The sequence below is a fragment of the Setaria italica genome, chromosome II (genome assembly GCF_000263155.2).
Source record: "Setaria italica strain Yugu1 chromosome II, Setaria_italica_v2.0, whole genome shotgun sequence".
NCBI classification, from domain to species: domain Eukaryota; kingdom Viridiplantae; phylum Streptophyta; class Magnoliopsida; order Poales; family Poaceae; genus Setaria; species Setaria italica.
In genome coordinates, this window is record NC_028451.1 from 45,157,386 (window position 1) to 45,183,747 (window position 26,362).

Genomic DNA, 26,362 nt, shown 5'->3' on the forward strand with positions numbered 1-26,362 from the left:
CACCAACATTACCTTCTGAAAAAGGGTCTAAAAGAGAAAGTGATTGGACATCACATAGATGCGGAAGGATATATTCAGAATGTATCCATTTCCGCCCCTTGTGAGAGGTTCTATAGGGTTTATCGCTGTCAACAGTGGTAACAAGTCTATCACACGGAACCTCATTAAAAATTGGGTTTTTCTTAACAAAAGTCTCTACTGGAAACTTTCAATCGGGAATTCTAAAATACCATGAGCCGACCTACAACAATTAAATTTTAAACATTCTGAACATCACATAGTACTCAAAATAGTTGACAGAACAATAGTAATTATTATACAACAAACACACATATCAACAAAGTTAATCCTAAAACTTGTAGGCAAAATCTAAAATAGCAGAACTTGTATTCATTTCCCAAATCAACCACACAGAGCATGTAGTCACTACAGCAAGTTTCAAATATTCTGAACATCACATAATACTCAAACAGTTGACAGAACAGTAATACTCATTGTACAACAAGAACATATATCCTAAATGCAGCACGCACGTATTTCCACGATCCCAACTCCCAACCCATTCCCTAAGCTCGTGTGCCGTCACGAACCTTCGTGCATGCTTCATTGTACAAACAGAATTTTCCGGTTTGATTAATTTTTTAGAGCCTTTCTCAGGGTCGAGCAGATGAGTGTGCGACCGGTTCGATTGAACAGGGCCCCCAAATTGGAGGGGCCCACCAACCGGACTAGTTTCTATAGGCCCGTCGCCCGTTGGTTGATGGCAGATTGGTAGGCGCAGGCGCTAGGTCTCGCAGAGTCGCAGGCAGGACAGGACAAGACGCCAGCGCTAGGAATCCATACTCAATAGAATAATAGATCAATACTCCCGTGACCGTCGAAGTCGGATACTCGAATAAATCAATACTCAATAGAATATAGATCCGTTCCGACGCACACCGCGGACTCGCGACCTCGCAGGTGCGTGTGTCGGCCTGTCGCCGCCTCGGCTCCTCGCCGGTACGCAGCGCGCCAGCGCGTCTGCGCGTGTCGGACTGTCGGCCAATCGCTGGTGCGCAGCGGCAGCGCGTCCTGCTGGCCATGCCGTCGAGAATCGGGATCCTGTATAATTGCAGAAGACTATTTTTTTCACCGATCGCTACAGGTATACTAATCTGATCCAGTTAATTTTTAATATTTTAATCAATATTGATGGGTGATGACTAATATAATATTGATCCACCTAGATGTTCAGTTATATTTATTCTGGTTCTGAATTATCTAGTGTTCCAATACAAGATTGTAGTCATGTCTTCTGTAAACCGGTCTAGAAAGTACAAATCTGGTTACCAAAAGCGTAAGAAAAAACAAAGAATAGAGGATCTAACTCAATCTCAAAAGGGGGCTATGGATAAATTTGTTAGAAAAGAGTCACTTGATCAGGGATAGGGAACTGCACTTGATAATGATGACAATGATCCTAGAGATGGTCAGATAGAGACAGAAAATATTGTTGGGGTCGAGGAAGTTCTTATTGATAACACAAACATTGAAACGGATAACAATGCTGATAACATTGAGGCCAATAGTACTAGTATTAACTTGAACACTCACCAATTGTGTATGTTAATGATTCCTTTCAGCCTGATATATTTGATCCTAGATATTGGGATTCCCTTGATCATAAACAAATTGATATTTTAGCACAGAAGGATCCTATAAGAGATTTATCAATTCAGAAAGGTCCTAAGGATAGGTATTTTAGTAGGTTTTCTGCACTATTCTATACAAGAATTTTTTGGCTTGTCTATTCTAAGGAACTCGATAGGATCTTTTACTTTGGTTGTAAATTATTTACAAAAGGCCATCGAAAATGTTAGTAGGCAAATGAGGGGTTTAATGATTGGATACATCTTGGTGTTAAACTTAAAGAGCATGAGACAAGTCGAAACCATGTTTTGAGTATGACAACTTGGTATGAGTTGCGTAGTAGATTGCAAAAGGATCAAACTATTGATAAAGCCGCTCAACGACAACTCGAGAAAGAAAAGGACCATTGGATAAAAGTTTTGTTCAGAATTATTTGCATTGTTAAATTTCTTGCCAAGCATAATCTGGCTTTTCGTGGGACTAATATCAAACTGTATGAAGATAGCAATGGGAATTTCTTGGGATTGGTAGAGATGTTGGCTGAATTTGACCCAATTATTCAAGAACATGTTCGTCGTATTACAAGTGAGGAAACTTAAGCTCATTATCTTGATTTTAAGATTAACAATGAGTTGATACACTTGCTTGCTTCTGCTATTAAGTCTGAAATTATTAAGAAAATAAAGAGTGCAAAGTACTTCTCTGTCATACTTGATTGTACTCCTGATGCAAGCCACCAAGAACAAATTTCTTTAATTATAAGATATGTTGACTCATCTTCAAGTGATGTTCGCATAGAAGAATCCTTTCTAGGATTTTTGGATATCAACGATACAACTGGGCAAGGACTTTTTGATGTGCTAGAGAATGAACTAAAGCTCCTTGGTCTTGATATAGATGATGTGAGAGGACAAGGTTATGACAATGGGTCAAACATGAAAGGAAAACATAAAGGGGGTAAAAAAGAAACTTTTGGATGTAAATCCTCGTGCTTTCTATTCTGCTTGTGGTTGCCATAGCATTAATTTAACACTTTGTGATATGGATAAGACTTGTGGTAAAGCTAAAAACTTCTTTGGAATCATCTAGCGCATCTATACAACTTTTGCTAATTCTACCAAGAAATGGCAGATTCTAAAAGATAACATATCAGATTGACTCTCAAGTCAGTATCAGCTACACGTTGGGAGAGTCGTGTTGAAAGTGTTAAAGCTATAAGAGTTCAGTGCATAGACATTTGAGAGGCTCTACTTCAGGTACCCAATATTGTTGTATTGATATTTGATAATGATATACTTATTTTGGCTATCTCCAACTATAACACATATTTTCTTCCTTTCAATTTTAGGTATCTGATGTTGATAATGATCCAAAAACAAGCAGTGAGGCTAAGGGCTTGGCAAACAATGAACTTGGAGAGTATGAATTTATAGTGGCAATAGTTATTTGGTATGAGGTATTATATGCTATTCATTTAGTATGCAAACACTTGCAAGCAAAGGATATGCTTATTAATGTTGCTATTGAGAAAGTGGAAGGGTTGATTTCTTTCTTCAGGGGTTATAGGGAAACTGGTTTCTTAGAAGCATTAGAGATTGCCAAAGGAATTGCACTTGAGATGGATATTGGTACAACATTTTGTAAAAGAAGAGAAATTAAAAGAAAGAGACATTTTGATGAGAACCTAGATGACACAAATGCTGCTACACAGTCTGCAGAGGACCTATTTAGAATCAGCTATTTTTTACCTACTGTTGATCAAGCAATTTCCTCACTTACAACAAGATTTGAACAATACCAGAGTTACCAACAAAATTTTGGTTTCTTATTTACCTCTGAAACATTACAGTCATTGGATGACATGAGTTTGAAATCTTCTTGTGATAATCTTGGGGCTGTCCTTACAAAAGATGGAAAATCTGATGTTGATGCCAATGATTTGTATGTGGAGTTGAAGTTTCTTCAAGATTTCATTCCTAAAGAAAATATGGGTCCTGTTGAAATTCTAAAGTTCCTAAAGCGGCATGACTGTTTTTCCAATGCAAGTATTGCATATAGAGTTCTGTTGACCATTCCTGTGACCGTTGCATCGGCAGAGCGAAGCTTTTCTAAATTGAAACTACTGAAGTCATATTTGTGTTCGACAATGACACAACAAAGACTTAATGATTGACCACAATAGCACTTGAGAGTGTATTGCTGGAGAAGATTGATTATGAGCATATATCTTATTGTGATATATATCATATATCTTATTTACAGTTCTATTTTTTTACAGTTCTAATTTTTTAGAGAGGTAGGTCTCATTTTAGAGTTTGGTACAGGCCTCGATTTTTGCTGGCTCGACCCTAGCCTTTCTCTCCACTTTCGGAGTTAAAACTCACTCAAATTTTCAACAAAATATCCTTTGTACGTACAAACAGAATGAGAGCCATGCATGCATCTGCTCCTCGGTCCTCAGTTCATTCTACGCGCAGGCGCTCCGAGCGCTGGCAAAGGAAGGAGCAGGCGTTGAGCACGAGGTCACAGCGTGCATGGCGGTCAGGATCGCACGGCGTGTAACATGGAAACGACTAAGGTGTTGAGCAGGAAGGGTCTCACCGTCTAAGGGAGACTTCAGGGCACGTGCGCGGCTCTAGTGGCAGGAGGCTCGGCGCGGCGACCGGCGCGAGGGAGATGGGCTGCCGCCGCAACGCAGCAAGAATTGTTTCCATTTCTTTCAGTAGGCTGTAGGTAATTGCCTCCTCGTTCTACGTCGTTGGGCGTCTACATATGGCGGCAGCGGCATGCATATATATGCAGCCTCCTCGATAGCTAGTGAGGAGCGACGAGGCAGCCTTTCCGCTACAACTACGAGGGTGATCGCCTGACAGCCGGGATGCTCGGCACGGAGGCTGAGGCCTTTCCATGCAACTATTTATGAGCTCAGCTTCCCCGTGAGGCGTGAGTTGATGAGTGTGGCGATGCGATCCAGCCATTCCGCCCAAAGGCATGACGGGCGAGTGAGTACGCATGATGATGGGCCTTAGCGCCAACGGCAGAGTACGTCCTGGTCAGATGATTCCGTGTATTCTTGTATTGTAAACTTTTATTTGCATGTACACATATTTTTTCTTTCCCTGCCTACTGCTCTGATGAACTGAATTAATGTGCTTTGCTGTTGCCTTCAATTCTTATTTCTACAGTCTTGGAGTACGGTCCTAGGTAGAATAACGACATACTGTACCAGTGATCAGTTGTATCCATCAATGAGCGATATGGCTAGCAGAGTTTAGGATGCTGGGTTTGACTCTTCTGATAATCTCCTCCATTCGTTTAAGTTTTCATAGAGTTGTGTAAACACGCCAAGCTGAGAGATACTCTTAACGTGCCACTCACATACAAGGGCAGAGCAACCAGTTGCCATGGCGAGTGGCAACAACGGTTGACAAATGACCTACGCTCTACGGTTTCTCTCCAAACGCGTGTCTCCACACCTAGCATTCACAAGGAATTGACTACAGATAAAAATACGAAAAATCGTTAAAGTGTAAGTACTAGGTAGGCCACGTCTAGGTGTAGATCCATAAAATATACGTATTCACGAACTGGGGCAACGTGTTTGGCAGCAAGGGAAGACCACTTAACTGAACATGCCTGTCATGCAGCTACGTGTGTAGCGGTCACAAGCTAGCTAGGCCTAATTAACGGTCGAATATAATCATGTGTGTCAGTTAATTAAGCTACCTAGCTAATAAGCACTGCATGCGCAGGAGTGCACTGATAGGAACTTAGCAATGAGTTAATTTTAAGCATGGGGCATAGTGAGGTGTGAAAATTCTTAACGAGATGGGCCGTTTGTCGCCGGCGAATCTAAAGCCGGAATTTAAAATCGGTGAAGTTAAAAATAATAAATTCATCGGGCTTCAATTTTATTTTAACATTAGCTTATAAAATAGCTTCAGGTTACAATGACTTATTTTATGTAAAACTGCCGAAGTCGAAATAAACCACCCCAAATGGGGCCAAGGATGTGTCTTCGCTTCTCAGAGCAAAGGATACAAGCGGCAACGCTGTGGGACTGTAATGAAATAGAGATGGGGAAGAGACTACTAGGCCAAAGCCCACCTAAGACTCAGTCTGATCCTGGGCCGAGCTTTATTTGGGCTCACTCGAGATTAGTGGACGAGAGCTTACATGAATTTCAGTACTGCTATCCCAGGCCCATTAAGGCCAGTGAGAAATTTCTGAAAAGAAATAGAGAGAACAATCCTCCTCCAGGCCTCTCAACATCGTCAACTATATCTGGCCATGCAGCCCGCAGCCCGAGAGCCCAGCACGGAGCACGTTTTTTTAGCCTGTACCTAACCCGGCCCGGCCCGTAATTCTTCGGACTCGGGCTGGCCCGGCCCGCAGCATCGTGCCGGGCGTGGGCCGTATCCTCGGCCCGACGGGCGGCACGGCCCGGCACGAAAATGATTACCGGCCCGTTGCCGGCCCATCAAATAGCAGCGGCCCAGCAGGCCGGCGGCCCAGCAACGGTCGGAAGGGGGGGCGTATATAAGCCCTCGCGGCCGGCGACGCCCCCCCTTCGCAAACCCTACCCCCAATCCCCCATTTCCCCTCCGCCCGCCGCCTCCTCGCCTCCTCGTCTCCTCCGCTGCGCGCCTGCGCTCGCGCTCCAGCCTCCAGGCTCCTCGCGACCTCGCCTCCTCAGCTCCTCCTGTCCCGGCGAGTCGGTGACGGCCGACGGCGACCGGCGCGCCGCCTCCTCGCCTCGACTCCTCCCGTCCTCCGCAGCTCCACTCCCGCCTCCCGGCTCCCTGCTCACCTCCTGACCGCCTGGCGCCTGCCTGCCTCCCTGGTGCCTTCTGCCTTGCCGGCTTGCCACCGGCACCGGCGCACCGCCTCCTCGCCTCGACTCCTTCGTTCCCCGCTCCTTTACTCCTCCCGTCCCGCCTCCCTGGATCTGGATCTACATCTAGATCCTCCTGATCCTTAGATCTAGATCCTCCTGATCCTCTTCTTGTTCTCCTGATCTTGTTCCTGTCGTCCTCTCTAGCCCGGGCTGAGCCGCTGAGGCGTCGCAGGTATGTACATGAGTAGATCCCCCTGATCCATTTCTTGTTCTCCTGATGTAGATCCTCCTGATCGTGTTTTTGTTGTCCTGATCCTCTTCTTGCAGGTAACTGTCTTCTTCTCCTGCTCCGGGCTCCGGCGTCGCAGGTATCCGTCGCCCCGTCGGGTGCCGCGCGCCGTTGAGTGGCGGAGCGGTTGAGGCCTGAGTGAGACAGTGAGACCTGAGGGACGCCCCGGCCCCTGGCTGCCGCTTGCCCCAGGAGGTCGTCGTGATGGACGAGAACTACACCATCAACGACGACCTAAGGGCCTGTGGCCTGCCAGGTAACATCTTGCTGATCCTCTTCTTGTTCTTGTTCTCTTGATCATCTTCTTGTTCCTGTCTTCCTGATCCTCTTCTTGTTCCTATCTTCCTGTTCCTCTTCTTGTTCTGTTCTACCAGGCGACGATGAGGACGACGTGGCTGCCGGAGCCGTGCCACTCGTCGGTAGCTCTGCTGCTCCTGTCAATGTGGATGCTGCCGGTGCCGGAGGTACCATTCCACCTTCTACCCCATCTTCTACCCCATCTTCTACCCCAACTACATCAACGGGCACCAGTATCCGCAAGGGGAAGTGGCGGTCTGCTGCCTGGAATGACTTTGAGGAGTTGTTCCAGGAAGGCGCCAACGGGAAGAAGGTAAGGTACGCTGCCAAGTGCCGTCATTGTTCTCACATTCTTACTGGCCGGTCTTGTGCTGGTACTGGCCATTTGCTCCGGCACCAGAAGATGTGCTTGGCTAAACAAAACCATTCTTCTCTTGTTCAGTCTCACCTGCAATTCCATTCTGATGGCTCAATTATTAATTGGGAATACAAGCCCGATCTTGCTCGCAAAGAATTGTGCCGGTTGATTGCTAGACTTGATCTTCCCCTAGGTTTTGGTGAGACAGAGGCATTTGTGGAGTACATCCAGCGTGCTCATAACCCTCGTTTTGCTAAAGTTTCTAGACAGACCACTTCTAGAGATCTTGCCAAGTTCTTTGCCGAGCGTCGTCTTTCTCTTGTTGATACTTTGAAGTCTCATGTTTCTTCTGTTTGTCTTACTTCTGATATTTGGTCAGGGAATGCCAAGGAGGACTACCTTAGTGTTGTTGCACATTTTGTTTCTGCTGATTGGGAATTAGAGAAGAGAGTCATTGCTCTTAGGTTGATTGATTGCTCCCATTCTGGTGTTAACATTGCTGAGCGTATTGAACAAGTTGTTTCTAAGTTTGGTTTACAGGATAAAATTTTCTCTATCACACTTGACAATGCTTCTGCTAATACTTCTGCCATGTCCACACTTATTCCCAAATTTGTTGGTTATCTAGGTCCAGATCCTGAACCTCTTGATTCTGATTCTGATTCTGATAAAGCACTTGTTGGTCTTTTGCATCAACGTTGTGCATGTCATATTATCAATCTCATAGTCAAGTCTGGTTTGAAGAGGATCAAGGCTTATCTTGAGGCTTTTAGGACTGCAATCTCTTTTTTGAACTCTTCTAATCAACGCATTGCAGCTTTCCATAACTTCTGCATTCTCAAGGGGGTACGCCCTCGTAAGTTTGGTTTAGATATGGATGTGAGATGGAATTCTACATATCTCATGCTCAAACATCTACTACCATATAAGAATGTCTTTTCTGTCTTTATTTCTGCTCATTATGTGCACAATGGCCAGCCACTTCTGACTGAAAACCATTGGGTAATTGCTGAGAAAATCTTGCTGTTCCTTGAAATGTTTTATGATTCCACTGTTGCTTTATCTGGTGTTTACTATCCTACAAGTCCTTTGATGTTGCATCATATTATTGAGATTGCTGGCCATTTGCATGGCCAAGATTCTGATCTATTGCTCAGAAATATTGTTGTTCCCATGAAGCTTAAGTTTCTCAAGTATTGGCAGAACATACCTCTGTTGTATTCCTTTGCATTCATTTTGGATCCTAGAGCCAAGGTGAGAGGTTTTCATAATGTTCTCCAACTTCTTTCTCAGACAGTTGGTGTTGATTACTCTTCTTATTTCACTGAGGTAAGAACTCAATTACATAAGTTGTTTAACAAGTATGAAAACAAGTTTGGTGCAGTTCGATCGCAAAGGCCCGCTCAACCTTCAGCTGCTACTGGTAAGAAAAGAACGGCATGGGGTAAGATCTTTGGTGGTCCTGGTACATGTGGTTCTCCTGTTCTTTCATCTACACCTCCTATATCTCCTGCTTCAGAGCTGTCATCCTACTTGGACAGTGATACTATTTCTTGCTATGATGATGACTTCAACATACTTAGTTGGTGGCATGAGCACAAGCTATCCTATCCTATTTTGTCCATACTTGCTAAAGATGTTATGTCTGTTCCAGTTTCCATTGTTTCTTCGGAATCTTGTTTTAGTCTAACTGGCAGGGTGATTGAGGAGCGGCGCCGACGGTTGCTGCCGAGACGGTGGAGATGCTGACCTGCCTCAAGGATTGGGAGTTGGGAGATGCAAGGGCCCAACATGATGTTGAGAAGGAGGTCAATGAACTGGAGGAAACTTACAAAAGCCCCTACCCAGACATGGATGAAGGCCAAGCTAGTCAGTAAGTACAACTCATTACTCATCTTGTTAAATACTTTGAATTGCAAACACTAATGAGCTAATGCTGTTGCCTGTTGCCTGTTGCCCTGTTGTGCACTTGTGCTTGTGCACCTCTAGGCCTACCCCAGGACCAGGAGCAACCTGAAGCTTGTTGCCTGTTGGCTGTTGCCTGTTGCTGTTGGACTTGGAGACTTGGAGACTTGACTTTGAATGCCTGTTGCCTGTTGGAGCATGGAGCTTGGCCAGTTGCCCAGTTGTTCATTAGATGTTAATATGTTTTGTGTCTGTCAGTCTCTGTGTGTGTCTCAAACTCTTTGTAATGTTGAATTGAAACAATGAGCTGGCTGTACTCTTTTTCCCTTCCTAGGGTTTTCTCACAAGGGTGAGTTTTTACCTAGGAAGGTTTTTAATGAGGCAGCCAACACTTGATCACACAGATCAAGTGTTAAACAGCTCTAATAATTCCATGTGATGAATGTCTGTGATTTTGTGATTGTGTCTGTGATTTTGTGATTGTGTGTTGTGTCTGTGATTCCATGTTAACAGCTCAAATGATTTGTGAATTGTGATTGTGTCTGTGTCTGTGATTTTGTGATTGTGTGTTGTGTTGTGTCGAATATGGGCTGTGGGCTGGCCCGACCCGTAAAAAAAGACGGGCCCTTCGGGCCGGCCCGGCACGAAAAAGACCTCACGAGCCCGTGCATGGGCAGCCCCCACGGCCCGTGGGCTGGCCCGGCCCGGCACGAGGGTGTTATCGTGACGGGCTAGGCCCGGCACGAAAACGAACGGGCCATGCCGAGCCCGTGCCGGACCGGGCCGGGCGGCCCGAATGGACATCTATATCGTCAACGCATGCGTAGTCCAGTCTCTAATTTCAAAAGCTTGTATTCGAGATAAATCGATTGAAACTCTTTATAATTAATCTAGAGCCGTAGAAGTCTTGAATTATCGCTCGCATTCAGAGAGCCTTAATGGACCGACAGGCCTTGCAATTCCATTCCTGGGACAGCATGTGGCTGGCCGGTCATTCCAGACTCCGATCCACTATCGTTTTCGTTTCGTTTGGTACACACCTTGTCGCCGAGCTTGGCTTTGCCGGCCCGGAGACCACGACGGCGAGCTCAATGATTCGCGCGCGTGGGTTGCTACATGCTCCACCCGTCCACCGTCGCGCCATGCCATCGATCTCTCACCTGACAAGCTGAGCAACGCAACGTCGTCGTCGTCACTGTGCGTGCTACGGCTGCGTGATGTGCGATGGTGTAGGTCTGTAGGAGGACAGGCACGGTACTCCGGTGGACCGTGGATGACGACGTGCAGTGGACTGACGGGTGCGTGTGTGCATGGGTACACGCCAATGCGTACGCGGCCTGGTTAGTTGTGCATCTGTGCAAGGGAGTCGTGTCCCTTCACTCTACTGTGGCAACTAGGGAGGTGTTGTCGTGCATGGCAGTGGCGCTGTTAACTCACTTGCTCTGAATCTGATGGAGATTGATCACTTGAGATTGAGGGTTGGCGTTGGTGAACTGATGAGAGGAGGCGAATGGATGCTGATCCGTAGTGGTTTTCTATCAGCATGAGCATGCACAAAGTCCACTCATCACTCAAATGCCTCAACAACAGAAGCAAGTTTCAGCTTTCAAGCTTCATCCACAGCTGTGGATTTCTTATCAAGTTTCAGCTTTCTAGCTTCATCTACAGCAGTGGATTTCTTAGCAGGAGATATCGATGGTCTCATTATCACTCTGCAGCTGCATTCTCATCAACAGCAGGAGGTTTTTGTCAGCAACATCAGCTTCATGTTCCTCAGAACCAGCACCAGGATTAGCACCAGGAGGTCGTTTGGTCAGCAACATCAAGTTTATGTCCCTAGCAGGTGTCCTTTTATCAGCAAAATCATATTCCTGTTCTTTGATCCAAGCTTAGCATCGGGCTTCTCATCATCCAGCACAGCATTAGCAGGGGCTGCAAAATAAAGAACAAAATACAACTAGGATCAATGAAAAGGGATGTTTCAACTTCCGAGGAGTAGAAATGATAGTATTGCAAATAGAAAAATAAGCTACCTTCATAAATTAGGGGGATAGGAAATTGACGCTCTATAGACAACAAGTCCCACATCTTGTACATGTGAAATGCTCTGTTGGCTAATGGCTAGGTGTGGGAATAGATGAAATATGTGGTGTAGCAAAACCACTACATCTTTCCATGTATGAGGATTTGTTGCAAAATTGTGATTATGAGACAAATTGAAAGCCACCTTATCAACACGTGGTTCAACAATATGGGCTTGGGAATGATGATGCACATCAAAAACTAAAGCTCCAGCCAAATTGAGTTTCATGCTATCAAATTTTAAGAGCTGGTTCTTTTTCATCTTCTTCTTAAGCTTCTTGAAAATCTTCTTTTGCTTACTTGTCAAAGCGCCCAGTCCAGTATCATCGTCTTGAAAATGAAAGTAACACCACTGTGTCAATAAATCATGGCTGATGCAAACTACTGACACATATGACCCCATCACTAAATGAATATAGTTCATGATCTTCATCGCATCGGAATCAAGACCACGAGTTGGCAATTGTTTCCTTAACTAACCTCTGGTACTCCATGAAGAGGGTGGCCAGCATCTCATCACACATGAACTCAGGGTGGTAGATGATCTCCTTATACGAAATAGACCATAAGTTAGCGATATCCATTACAGCCTCTAGACCCTGTGGGATGATAGGCAAACAACTATACTCTTCTTTCAGTTATATGACATTTATGACAAACTAATTTAACATATTGACTTCTCTTTAGAGGAAGGAAAATGCTTCTCTCTACCACCAACAGGCTTCCTATTAGCTTTAACATGCTTTACATCAGCAGCTACTACACGCACAATTCAAAATTATAAGAAAAGAAACTCTTACAGGATCTACATTATAACTAAATTTTTAGAACTGCAATATAAGTGCAATATTGTATGATGTTTTTCATATAACTTCCATCATTAATTAGCATATTTCTTTTACGTACATACATGCTTATTTTACATGTTATGTCGTCATATGAATATTGATAGGGTTAATAAGCTTATTATAAAGCAAAAGACCAACAACCTGCTTGTTTCTTGGATTTGATAAACCTTGAAAGAATTAAACCTATGGAAAAATACAACTGCACGGATGTGCCTTATCCTTACAATAAATTTATTGTGTGCATAAGAGGCGCCAACAGTTGCCACATGGCAACACTACAATGACCATGAGTTTTTTTTTGCAAAGTTGTTTAATCCGAGATAGTTTCTAACAATAAAAATATCTAAATTCATGGTTTGGAAAGTAGTATTTTAAAGAATTAACTTCCAATATAGGTGCTATGGTCCAAATCTAAGTTTCTTTATAAAGCACATGGTAAAAATTAAGTTCACATGCACGCCTCCTGCGCGAGGTGAACTGGAGAGCACATAGGCTACGCTTTGGGGTAGCCGGTGCAAATCGACGGACACAGCTGCATGGCTCGCATATCCTTGGGTGGGAAGGAGGGTGGGGAAGAAGGAGGCAGTTGTCGAGGCTGTGGGAGGAGTTTTATGCCCCATGTTCTGACTTTTCATAGTGTTAGCTAATGTCTCTGAATCTGAATTTGTGTTCTTTCACTTCTTTTTCTTATGTGTCATGGTATGAATATCGTGTCACGATGAGGGTGGTGGCAGGGGCAAAAGGTGAGGGCGAGAGGAAGGCAATGAAGTTGCACGATCCATTACCTGTCTGAGTAGGCAACCTTTTTTGATATACAATGATTTGTGCTTTTTCTTATTTGAGAGTGTGTATCTCCATTGCTACATGTCGTTATAAATGTTTCATATGATAAAAACTAATGCTCATGGAGAGAATTTGTATTGCTTGTAGCAACACACGGGCATATACCTTATTCAATATAAATCTTTGATAGTGTTCACGTCATCGTTCCAGTGCATCACTAGGGTTGGCAACTTGGCATGCAACTCTTGGTTTTAAATCTACTGTTTTTATTGAAAAAATCTGCGGGATCAGAGCCAATGAGCTTTGTGCTTACCGTTCCTCTTATGGACGACTCAACTTTCCATCTCATCTCCAATTATTTTTTCTTTATTTTTGGACTCAGTTAGTTTATGCAGTGTGCTAAAATAGATGTTGGAGAATTCGACTTTTATAATATCTTATATGAGTCGACAATGAGATAGCAAATACTCCCTTTGCCTTTTGTCAAACTCTATTTAGTTGACCAAATTTATATAAAAATGTCAATGTTTATGATACTAAATAAGTACTAATAAATTTATCGTGAAATATTTTCTGTAGTATCATATTTCACGTCATAAATATTGTTTAAAACATGGTAAATTAAGATAGTTTGGCTTAAAATAAAACTGGAATTGCATATATTTTTTCTAGACGAAGGGGGTAAAAGCCGGTAACTATTGCAGACAGTTCCGTATGGCTTCTCTTCAAACGTGTGCTTGCTCACATCACCTAGCAATAGCATCCACTAAGGGAATTGACTAGTCATAAAATAAACATGAAAATCGTTATAGTAGAAAGTTTAAACACAAGTATTAGGTAGCCTCTACTAGATAAGGTAGATCTATTTCGCAAGATAGATCCTAAAAATATTCACGAACAGGGCAGCCATATTCTGCATTTCTGCTGCTATGCAGTAAAGGGAAGACTACTGAACATCGCTGTCATGTTTAGGGAAGCCATGCACGTGTGTAGCAGGCATAACCGCACAAGCTAGGCCTGATTAACTGCCGAATCATGTGTGCCAGAAGCACAATGCATGCGTAGGAGTACACTCATGGGGGTCATGGGGAACGAACTTAGCAACGAGTCAGTTTTAAGCGCGAAGCATGTGCGTCTTGCCTTCTTGGTGTTGAAGCGGTTCCGTGAAGGAGCCTGGTGACTTAGGGGCTGTTTGGATACGAGGTGCTAAACTTTAACAGTGTCACGTCGGATGTTCGGATGCTAATTAGGAGGACTAAACATGAGCTAATTATAAAACTAATTGCAGAACCCTGTGCTAATTCGCTAGACGAATCTATTAAGCCTAATTAATCCATCATTAGCAAATGGTTACTGTAGCACCATATTGTCAAATCATGGACTAATTAGGTTTAGTTGATTCGTCTCGCGAATTATACTCCATCTGTGCAATTACTTTTTTAATTAGTCTATGTTTAATACTCCTAATTAGTATCAAACATCCGATGTGACAGGTGTTAAACTTTAACAGGGCGTTCCCAAACACCCCCTTACTGGTGAGGAGGGGCCTGGAAATGGAGAAGCGAAAAGCAGAGAGGGCCAGAGACGCGCAGGCCCAGGAGATCGTGGGAGTGATCTGGATCTTCAAACGGGCCGTTCCGTCTAGTCGAGCAGGGTCCTGAAAAGCGGCCCACGAACAGACAGAACGGCCCGTTTCTCCACCGTCGTCCCCGCTGCGCCGACACGGACAAGGGACAACGACTGTGACTTTCACTCGTCGTTCTAGTTCAGCACTTGGCTCTCGCATCCAACTCCCGTTTCAAAAGCTTGTGATTTTGATCGAAAATCCGAGAGATCAGAGCCCTCGAACGACGACCCACTTGCTACGTGCGCGCGATTTCGTCTGTCCCTTTACAACTCGTCGCGGATCGTCATGCGTCGGCAACCAGAAGCATCTGCATTTTACAATGTACGTAAAAGGCTTCCTGATCGATTGATCGATCGGCGCCTTTCTGTGCACATGCATATGATTGCTGATATACACGCTGCACACACACGCGCGCACGCACGCACGCACGCAGCTCATACAAGCGTTGCGCACACGTATTCCTGGACCACAAACTGCTCGCTCAGGTGGCTGGGGACCTTGATCGAGGATGTACTTGCTGGCCATCGATCATGTGAAGTAGATGCACATCTAGGTTTTCTTTAACCTGATCTGCTCTTTACTGAATGCAAGGCCAATTGGAGCCGGCAGCAGGTATATTCATCCATTGACAGACAGTTCATTCAACCACCACATGATCTTCAATCAGTTGCTTTCAGTTTGAAGAACCAGATGCCTAGGTGCACTGAAGGATGTACACCAGCTCACAGAGTTCGCAGGTGTGGTTCTGATTTGGATTCAGTTGATTCTGACCCTTGCTGGTCCCGGCCGGAACTGGAGCGCTTTTGTGCTTTAAGTATAATAACTAGCATATCTTAACGTTCCTCTTTAGTTCTTTATGTACATGGCTGAACCAACTAGTGCTTTCAGTCAGTTTCAGGCAGCCTAGAGACTCCCCTGCTTAAACTCTGAACACATGTGATGGCTTATGGTCCATGATCACACATTTTTCTGACGAGTACACGTACATGCAGATGCAGAAGTATTGCCCACCATTGTAAACAGTTCTGTCTAGGGCGGCAAAGACAAGGAATTCTTCGGACAGCGGAGCTTCCAAGCTCCAATAATCTCACTTGACTTTTATCTGCATCCCAAAAGCTGACGTGCAGGATCAACACACCCATGCAATTGCATGATGCCATGACAATAAGATATGTGCTTGCAGTTGCAGGGCAGCTTGAGGCAGAATCTCTTTGAGCCTTACTCCGCACTCCAGAAGCTCATGAGGAAATGATGGCTCGCACGGTGTTCAGATGATGTTCTTCTATGATTAGCCATGAGCACCGTATCGCGGCTTCTTTTGTGATGAAGCTAAAAAAGGACAGAGAAAGAGGTAACCGTACGTGGAGTCTCATGTGATCCATGATATTTGTGGGTGGCCCTGATGCCATGGGAAGTGAACAATGATGCTCCTCATCTCATCTGCCTGATCTGGGCCGGGGGCTTTCCCCCCATGCCAAAAGGATGGCCCTGAAGAAACTTCCAGTGAAGCTTTTGGTGGGGAACATGTGAGTGAACACTGAGCAGCAAGCTGCTGGAGATCAGAGCTGAATTGATCGGTGCCATTGTGCCGAAATCAGACGAAATTCACCTTTGATCTTTCCATTACTGTGTTCTCGTGTCAACAAAGTTGACAAAAGAAAGAGGAAACGTGTATGCTGGTAATGTGGTTGGTTGGGCTAAAAGCAAAAATTAGATTGTTCATTTCCATTTCTTTACTGTGTGGTGGTTCTCACTTCTCAGAAGAGAGAATTTTTGTAGAGAATGTTTTGCAACTTGTGTTTTTTCTGAACAGCCTATATATGGTGATTTTAGTAAATTACGGTCAGGAAAAAAATTCAGCAAGTACTCCCTTCGTCATTATTTATATGGTGTTTATAACAAACTAATTTATTTATTTAGCTTGTTTTTTAGAGTCTAATGTATAAATAAATTTTAAATATAATAGCTTTCAAAAATATTAGCCCGTGCAGGAGCACGGGTTGATGGACTAGTATTTAGAAACGGCGGGAGTAAGTCTGATTGGAACAGGTTCGTTAAAAAAAGTTTGATTGGAACAGCTAGTTTGACAGTATTGGGGAATTCTGGATACTTTAATATAAGTTGCATCATTCTTGGTGTTCTTTGGCGAAGCTTTGCTGATAGGTGCCCGTCACATGTATAGTTGCTTAGTGCTTTGGAGGCTTGGACCACCCAATTAGGTTTCCACTGCTAACATGCAGTTTGGAAAGCATAATATGCTCATGACTGACGAGTGACAAGTATCCTTACCCCATGTTCGCATCTAGAAATATTTAAAATGCCCTTAAAACCCGACCATCGTGTCATCTTTGTGCGAACTAATCATGTTCAGCACTTGTAATTAGCAGGCCAACAATCTTTTTCTTTTTTTGGCTGGAGAAACCAACAGTTGCAATTTGGTGCCACCCCACCTAACCTTTTCTCTACGTTCAGAAAAGAAGGGTAAAAATCTCTCCATAAGGTTAAAGTTTTTCATCTTTCGAAAGCACGTCCACTGAGTTGGTTAAAAAAAGGAAGGAAGAAAGAAGAGTCGAGAGAAGGAAAGCCGTGACGATGACATGAAACCACTTCATACAAGAGGGTGGCTCAATCGATTTCACACAACAAGCATCTGAAAATAAACAAATCCTTTTGTTTGAATTTCAAGATTCAGATCATATTAAACTAGTGTACACACCACCCCTGTGTTTTCCACAGTGGTTGTTGATCCAAAAATCGACGAGCACTGTTTATGGGGAAGATTTTATGATCTGAATCCGCAATGGAAGCATGACGGCGATCTCCATGCTTTTATATCCATTCTTCTGCATGCGCGGTTGGTGCGCGGCACGGCCATGGCGCGCCCAACGGCATTGACAAGATCACCTCAAAACCAAGAAATTTTTCGCAAAGAGCATGCGAGTTTGTGGAGCCCCGGGGTGGAAGGCTTTTTGCGCTAGTTTAACTGATCCTTGGCGTGATGAGGATCCCAACCACCGGTGGCCGCGTGAGCCGTATCGCCGTGCATCCCATGGATGATGAATTGGATGGCAATATTGAATGGTCGCAAAGGACATGGGCGCAGGACATCCACCAAAATGCCTGGCATCGGTGTGTTCACCGGTCATAAAGAAAAAGATTTTAGTTTAGTTCCGAGATGTGTTAATCGTGCTTCTCATTTTTCTTTTGTTCTACTCCGAATGCCAAGATACTGTTCCTCCACGACTCAACCAGAAATCGATAGGTCCCAATCATTTGTTCCTTCCATTCCTGAATTTGTATAAAATTCATCAATCAGGCACGAGCCGTGTCGTGCACACGCGTGTCTGCTGTGGATCAGCCTGGTCAAACCAAGCACGTTCTGAAATCTGAATGATCCCCTGCGGAGTCAAATCGACTGGACTATGCTGATCGAGTAAAATACAGATAACTCGACATGGGTTTTGTTTGACTCTGGAATGTGATGAGCAGCTCGGTCGGCCTTCAATTCGAACCAACAACCGGCTGGCTAAAAACTAGGCCATGTTTAGTTACTCCCAACTCCCAACTTTGACACTATGCAAAAAGAAGATTCCCCATCACATCAAACTTGCGGTACATGCATGGAATACTAAATGTAGATGAAATTAAAAACTAATTGCACAGTTTTGTTGTACTTTGCGAGACGAATCTTTTGAGCCTAATTAGTCAATATTTGGACAATAATTCACAAATACAAACGAAACGCTACAGTGTGCTACAGTGCTGTAACAGTAATTTGGCACCTCCCAAATTCCCCAACTAAACACGGCCCTAATCGTTTCCCAGCTCTGACAGAGAACCATCGCCATGACTCGCGCGTCGCCGTGCGTGTCGCCCGAGCCATCTGGCGCATTTCTGAGCCAGGGCTTGCCACGGCGGACCGCGCCTTTGTTCTTCTCCGAATGCCAAGATACTACTGTTTTCAGCTGAGACAGTCGACCAGCAAGGACACATGAATCGAACTTTTCAAAAAAAAAATTGCAATAGGGACTCACAAGGCTCTGATGAGCTGCCGTCATCAACCGACAGCAAAAAATGCAATAGGGACTCGACAGGTCATGGGAGAGCCTGTCCCTGTCCGGGCTGCCAACGCTTCCTAAATTGGTAGTAGCAAAGTTTGTATTTTAGCATAAATACGCGACTGTAGCATTTCGTTTGTATTTATGAATTATTATCCAAACATTGACTAATTAGGCTCAAAGATTCGTCGTGCAAAGTACAACAAAACTGTGCAGTTAGTTTTTGATTTCGTCTACATTTAGCCCTTGTTTACTTCACTCCAACTCTCAACTTTGGCACTATGCAAAAAGAAGATTTCCCATCACATCAAACTTGCGGTACATACATGGAGTACTAAATGTAGATGAAATTAAAAACTAATTGCACAGTTTTGTTGTAATTTGCGAGATGAATCTTTTGAGCCTAATTAGTCAATGTTTGGACAATAATTCACAAATACAAACAAAATGCTACAGTGTGCTACAGTGTCAGCACAATAATTTTGGCACTTCCAATTTTGGTAACGGCCTTAGTACTCCATGCATGTATTATAAATTTGATGTGATGGGGAATCTTCTTTTTGCATAGTGCTAAAGTTGGGAAAAAAATGGGCCCAAGGTTAGTCCGGGCGGATGGCAGGTGGCACAGATTTGCTACTGTGCGCGACGCGCATGGCATGAGGTTCGTTAATTTCCAAGATGCCAACTTGTGTTCAGATTTCAGACCATATAGAGAGAGAGAGCTTTGGAACCAAGAAAAATGAAGTCGCTGTACTCTTTGGCACGTACTACTACTTTTGAGTGGTGTTGCTAACCAAACATGCTACGTTTTGACGCCACGGGGATTAGTTTAGGTAACCTTTTTTCAGTCTTTCTTTAGCCATGTAAACCTCAGGAGTTGTCGAAACAGAAAGGCCGGGTGGAACCTGCTTCACATCGGAGTCACGTAGTACCAGGTTCTACAGCGGCAGCTGAAAAGCTTACCAGAAAATATTCTTTCAACAGTTCTACTTCTACTTTACCTATCAAGGAATTGCATGTCGAGTTGTCGACGCCGTCTCGATTCCGCAGTTGAAGATGTCAATTCTGTGGTACCGGATGTCAAAATGGTTTCTGCTAAATCTTGCCGGATTAAACACGACATTATCGAGCATCCTGCACAATATTTCTTGTGGATTACCCGCAAGGATTCAGTTTTACGACACTTTCAACTCTCTTGTGCTAATGATCTCTGACCAGGACTACTCTTCAACAAAATTCCTCCAACCAGGAGCCCTTATGTGCAAAAACGGCGGTACCAGAAGAAGTATAAATTTTTCGTATCCTTTTTTCCTGCCATTGCTGCCGCGCCCGCTGCCGCCGCTTCCTTCCCCTCCTCGACCTCCGCCAAAGCCACCCTCCTGAACCGGAGCAGCAAAAGCAAGGATTTTTTTTTCCTTCTCCAAATCTACCAGCGCGATGGGCTCGCTGGTCTCCTGCCTCTCCGACCCCTGCCCGTCGGCGTCGCCGCCGCCGCAGGCGAAGCGGCGCTCCTCCACCTCCTCCCGCGGCCGTGGCGGCGGCGGGAGGGATTCCGCCAAGGCCAGCATGTCCATCGACGAGGAGGCGCTGGCCGCCGCGGCGGCGCTCGTGCTGGGCCAGCGGGGCGCCGTGGGGGCGTTCGAGCGGTCCGCGTCCGTGCGGTACGCCGCCAAGCGGCAGGGCCAGGGCCCGCCGCTGCCCCGGAGCTGCAGCACGCGCCCGAGGTCGCTCGCCGACCCCGAGCTCCAGCCGCAGCAGCTGCTCGCCAAGGTGAGGACGCCCTGCTTTCTCATTCTCCCTCCATTGCTTGCGCCTCTCGGCATTCGACTCCCCATTGCTTGGTCTGCTTGGTGTCCGTGCCGCCGCGTGCGCTGCGTTGAATTCTGGCGCTGTTTTCGTTTGACTTGTACCCGTTTCTCCGTCGGGGTTTCGCTGGGATTGGCTGCCTTTGCGTCGCGTGTAAGAAACGTGGCGGCTTTGGGATTTTTTTCCCCTCTGAAGTTATAATTCTCGGTTCTCTCGGTCTTGCTGTTTTTTGTTCTTTTCTTTCGGTGAAATTTAGATTCGTCCTTTCATGGTTTGCTCGATTCATTAAGGTATGATGATCTCTGGTGATTCTTCTTTCTCATCGTACAGACATGTCAGACCAATTTGCAATTCTCCTCTGATTTGTTCCTTGCCATTGCCTCATGTAAGAACCGGATAGACGATTACATTTCGCGATCTAGGACACTGCCTAGTGGGGCCGGGCGAAGTGGTTCCCATGCCATAGGTGAGCAAGGTCGTTGAACCTTGAAACCGGAAAGCCTACAAATCCGGGCTGGTGCTATGCACATGTGCTTCTCCACCTGTTTACATCTGTTGATAGTATCATGTTCTACGGTGGCATGCGTTCCTGATTTTCAACATAGACTAAGACCTGACTTTATCGTTTGGGGTTGATGAACTCTCTTGAGAAGCGTGAACAAGTAGGCATCTGACAGCGACCGAGCACTGATTTGGTAAAAGATTAGAGTAACTGGAAAACTTCGGTTGTTGACGGATAGTAGTTGGTCATATACATTGGGTCTTTGTTCACAAGCTCTTCATGCGTGGGGGTCTGTTGAAACTGATCGATTGTTGCTTCTAGCTCTTGTGCAATCATATTGGCATGTGTGTTCGTTGCTCTGGAGAAAGGACAAGGAAGGAGCTGATGAGATCCCAACTTGTGCAATTGTGGGAGATCCTAGAGATTGATTAGTTCAAATTGTTTCAGTATCGACACATATATGTTGTCGAGATATGTTGCTCACAGGTTTGCCCTGATCATGAAAGGGATGGGCAGCCGGCGTGGCTACTAATTTGTATTGACTTGTATTATATACCGGCATTTCTGACTACTAACAGTGGTGTTGACTAGTAAGAGGATACCAGCCGAGGAAACCCAGGTTGATTGTGATTGGGAGGTTTGTGTTTTGACATTGTCCAAGTCATTTGTCAGCTGCCAATGAATACGCTGGTATGCTAAATTTCTTGGAAGCAGTGAAAGGTTGAACAGAATCAGCATGGTATTTGCTGATGGCATTTCTGTCTTTTAGTCCTTATCGGCAAACAACCATTTCCAAATTTGTGACTCGGAATAATAAATATATTGTATACATATCCATCAGGACCTCAGATATTTTTTTCTAGTTTCCTCCTCACTTGAATACTAGCGTTTGACGATTCTTGTATTCTTGATGTTTTTGTGACCACAATTTTTGACTGATGGTTCATTTCTCAAACAGGATTTGAATTCTAAGGATTTGGAAACCAACATCATTGTTCTTGTTCATGGTGGTGGCTTTGGTGCTTGGTGTTGGTACAAGACTATATCGCTTCTTGAAGATAGTGGGTTCAAAGTTAATGCCATCGACTTAACGGGCTCAGGGATTCATTCTTATGACACAAACAAGATTAGCAGTCTTTCAGAGTATGCTGAACCGCTTACATCTTATCTTAAAGGCTTAGGTGATGCTGAAAAGGTTAACCCTCTTTCCGTATATCAATTATAGATGCTTCGAATATTTAGGAACTTAAATTCTATTTGGGATGATGTAGGAGCCTAAAAATTGACTGTTGTCATGTTCTTTTAGGAATCAGGAGGGGTTGCCCCCTACTGGTTAATATATTAATAAACAGTAACCAACCCCTTTCATGCTTTACATTTTTAATATTCTTTGCATCTAACGAGTTGCTTGCCTATAGACTTTCCAATGTAGTTATATAACAAAGGCCTACCTGACTGTAGTCCGTAAGAATCTTCAGTCAAAGAAAAATTGTTGTCTGCAACTAAATTGCTGGGATGGTCTACTGCTTACATTTTATAATATGCAAACTGGGATGGCATTAACTAATTTATTAAAACTTAGAGCTATATAATGACAAAATAGTACTTGTTCCTGCAAAAGTTTATATTCTACTGTTATGAGAGCACATTGATTTCAGTACAGGGCACTCCAGCACCTTGTAGGCTGCCAATGCTGTCTTCTTTCAATTGGCGAATGTTAGATAAGAATAGATACTGCAGCAACATGAAAATTATGAGAGAAGTGTTAATGTACTTGGATAGTACTTTAGTCTTCTGGGGTGAGGTTGAAACTAGTAGTTAATCACTGAATGTACAAATACTGAACTAGGAGAAATCATTAATAAGACACAATATGTCTTGGTGTTCTGCAGGATCAAATTTGTATGCACTAAATTCTGTATACTTTTTTTTTGTAAAGATCACAATCATAACAGGAATCATCTTAATTGAACTGGTCCCACATTATGATGGAAAGCCTAAGCACCACCTAACTTTAGTTATGACTTGATGCTTGAGAATGACATTATTATTATGTACGCACCAATGACTTAGGATAATTGAGTGCCCCTCAAGTTTATCTATATTTCTTTAAAATGATTCCTAGGAATATTTTGTCTATGCTCCAATGTATCATCTTAATATTTCACCTGAATTTTGAAAAGTTCTTAGCAGTGCCAATATTGATATTTGAAAGCATCATAGGAACTTTTCAGGAGATTTTGGTACTGTTATGTTCAGATTTATATGAAGATCCCTGCTTTGAGTGATTCTTTTTTGCACACAACCTCTTCCTCTCTTACCACAAATATAACAATTCGATACTTCTATCATTATGCAGGTGATTTTGGTAGGACATGATTTTGGTGGTACATGTATATCCTACGCAATGGAGATGTTCCCATCCAAAGTTGCCAAGGCAGTCTTCGTCTGCGCAGCAATGCTGACAAATGGACACAGTGCCCTTGACATGTTCCAACAGCAGGTTGAACTCCTGCCACTGCATTAACTTGGTCGATCGACAACATTAACCAAATCAAACTGACAAGAACATCGAATGTTGCCTTGCCTCGCATCCGAATTAGCATCATCTTTCTATCATTATGTCCTGATGCCATCCTTATGCTCCAGATGGACGCAAACGGCACTCTCCAAAAGGCGCAGGAATTCGTCTACTCCAATGGCAAGGACCGGCCTCCGACAGCCATCAACATCGACAGAGCATTACTGAGAGACCTGCTGTTCAACCAAAGCCCTTCAAAGGTACTATGCTATACTGAGCCACTCAAAATTATCTCCAAATGGCATTTGCTAGATCCTAGGATCAGAGCCAAGTTCTCACACTATCTTCCTCGTGGTTCTTGAAGGACGTGTCACTGGCCTCGGTGTCCATGAGGCCGATCCCTTTCGCCCCGGTGCTGGAGAAGCTTCAGTTAACAGCCGAGAACTACGGCTCAGTGCGGCGGTTCTACGTGGAGACCACGGAGGACAACGCCATTCCCCTGCATCTCCAGCAGAGCATGTGCGGCATCAACCCGCCGGAGAAGGTGCTGCGGCTGAAGGGGGCAGACCACGCGCCCTTCTTCTCCAAGCCGCAGGCGCTGCACAAGACCCTGGTGGAGATCGCCGCCGTGCCACCGGTCCAAGCATCGTGAGACCGCGTTTGACTTTTGCAGGCCAGCGAGCTTGCATGGCTGCTGTACATGCTGAGGATGGTATGGTTTGGGAGTCGTTATACACGATGCTGTCGCCGGTGTGGCAGCAGAGTCGGCTCTAGAATTTCACCGTCATCTCTGAAGAGGGCATTCTTCCTTTGTGCACTGAGATCTTGGGTGTGACTATCACTACTGATCCCGTTTAGAACAAGTTTGGAACGGTAGAATCTCACGAGATTTCTGTGACGATATTTCAGCTTTATGTGAAATTTCACATTCAGATAGGGCCAGCATCTGTAACTCTGCTACAACCAAAATGATGAAAAATGAAAGTAAAGAAATGTTTTTTCTTCTCATACAAACAAATATCTAGTTATTTCTTTTCCCCTCTCTACAAAAGACATCCTAAGGTATCTTATGCCCGATTTATATGAAGAAAAGTAAGGGAAAAAACATGCCAAAGAAAATTACGAACTTATTTAACAAAGTCTTCTTCTCCATTGCATCCAATCATCCATTGTAACTATGACCATTGTGTGGCATTCCCCATCACGTCGGTCATGCTGCCAATAGAAGAGAGGGAAAATAGAGATCACAACTATGGGCATTTTGTATTGTTCCATATCATCGATCTCACACCAATGGAAATGAGGAGAACAAAAAAAGATATTGACGAACCCCAACCGCACAAAGATTTTTGAAGATTGCAAATCACCCAGAACAAAACAAGATATTAACGAACCCCAACAGCACAAGGATTTTTGAAGATTGCAAATCACCCGTCCTGAAGAGCGGATCCCCTAAATTTGTTTGTGGGGGAGTGTGGTTTACTGTCCTGCAGAAACTTGCAAATTTTGGCTTTACACAAAATTGGATGGATACAATATGCAAGCATATATCATCAAGTAAAATTTGAGGTTGAACTAAAAGTTGCAATGAGAGCCAAAAAATGAGTTTTCAGCATGTGAATAGTTGCGAGTTGCCAATTTAGACATGAACAGTTGTGAGTAGCGAGAATGCCGAGAAGACATTTGCGAAGTGGATGAAGATAGAATTTCATTTGAAATACAAGCCAATATATCATCAATTGAAGCTTTCAATTAACACACAGTATAACTAGGGTGATTTTTCTTGATCAGCAAAACTTGACAGGCTTTCTGAGACTACCTAGGGCACGGAGAGTGAACAACAATTGAAAGTACAATTAAAAACCACAAGACAGGGAGAAATGGCATGAAACATCCAACAGTAACATTGTTAGACCACTTATAATCAAAAATTGTTAGACCAAATGGGCAAATAAAGCCTGTATATAGCTAAGTGCTAAATAACAATCAGCAGAGCAATCCGTAAGTATTTTTATGCGTGGTGCGCATGCTTGTGATTATAATTGAGATCCTAGCATGACTTTGCAAAGATCAAGAGTATGCAGCAAATTTGAACATGAAATTATCAATCCTAACACAGATTTTCCAGAACTGACATAAAAACAAATAGATCCAAAAATATAGCAGAGAATTTTTTTCTATTATTTATCTTTATATTGCCACATATCATAAATTACATCCAAAGACGCTTGGGCATACATAGGGGGTGTTTGGGAAACACCTGTTAAAGTTTAACACCTATCACATCGGATGTTTGGATGCTAATTAGGAGTACTAAACATAAGCTAATTACAAAACTAATTGCACGGATGGAGTATAATTCGCGAGACGAATCTATTAAGCCTAATTAGTCCATGATTTGACAATGTGGTGCTACAGTAACCATTTGCTAATGATGGATTAATTAGGCTTAATAGATTCGTCTCCACAAAGCGCTAAGGGTTGCGCAATTAGCTTTCCAATTAGAAGCATGTTAGGCTCTCGTAGATCAGCTTCCACACATCAGGACGACAGGAGCCTCTTTTTTTTAAAACCGACGTTTATGTTGTGCTTCTGGTTCATCATGAACGGCTTGGGCGGAAACATCGGACGAATGGACGTTGACGGTTTGGAACTATACTTTCATCGCCTCCTTGATGTATGCTTCCTTGTTGATACTTTCCAGCACTCTGCCCGACCGACTTAGGGGGCACCTTTGTATATCTTGCGTAGCAGCGTGCGTTTCATCATTGTCAAAACAGAAGTACAATGCATGTGTAAAGGCTCATCGACGTCGGCCAG

General features: G+C 44.0%; 1 protein-coding gene across 1 annotated transcript; it reads left to right on the plus strand.

The window, feature by feature from the left end:
- The first annotated feature begins 20,044 nt into the window (after nucleotides 1–20,044).
- On the plus strand, nucleotides 20,045–24,552 carry LOC101771418 (putative methylesterase 11, chloroplastic). The gene is made up of 5 exons (XM_004958178.2): nucleotides 20,045–20,483; nucleotides 21,980–22,216; nucleotides 23,381–23,524; nucleotides 23,671–23,802; nucleotides 23,907–24,552. The coding sequence occupies exons 1-5, from the start codon at nucleotides 20,151–20,153 to the stop codon at nucleotides 24,192–24,194; spliced, it is 1,134 nt and encodes a 377-aa protein (XP_004958235.1). The 5' UTR covers nucleotides 20,045–20,150; the 3' UTR covers nucleotides 24,195–24,552.
- Nucleotides 24,553–26,362: the final 1,810 nt, after the last annotated feature.

What these genes read in the sequence shown, in the direction of transcription:
- LOC101771418 (XM_004958178.2), top strand. Translation starts at nt 20,151, where the DNA reads ATGGGCTCGCTGGTCTCCTGCCTCTCCGACCCCTGCCCGTCGGCGTCG. An exon ending in CGCAGCAGCTGCTCGCCAAG is followed by an intron (nt 20,484 to 21,979) that starts GTGAGGACGCCC and finishes TTTCTCAAACAG; the next exon opens with GATTTGAATTCTAAGGATTT. An exon ending in GCTTAGGTGATGCTGAAAAG is followed by an intron (nt 22,217 to 23,380) that starts GTTAACCCTCTT and finishes ATCATTATGCAG; the next exon opens with GTGATTTTGGTAGGACATGA.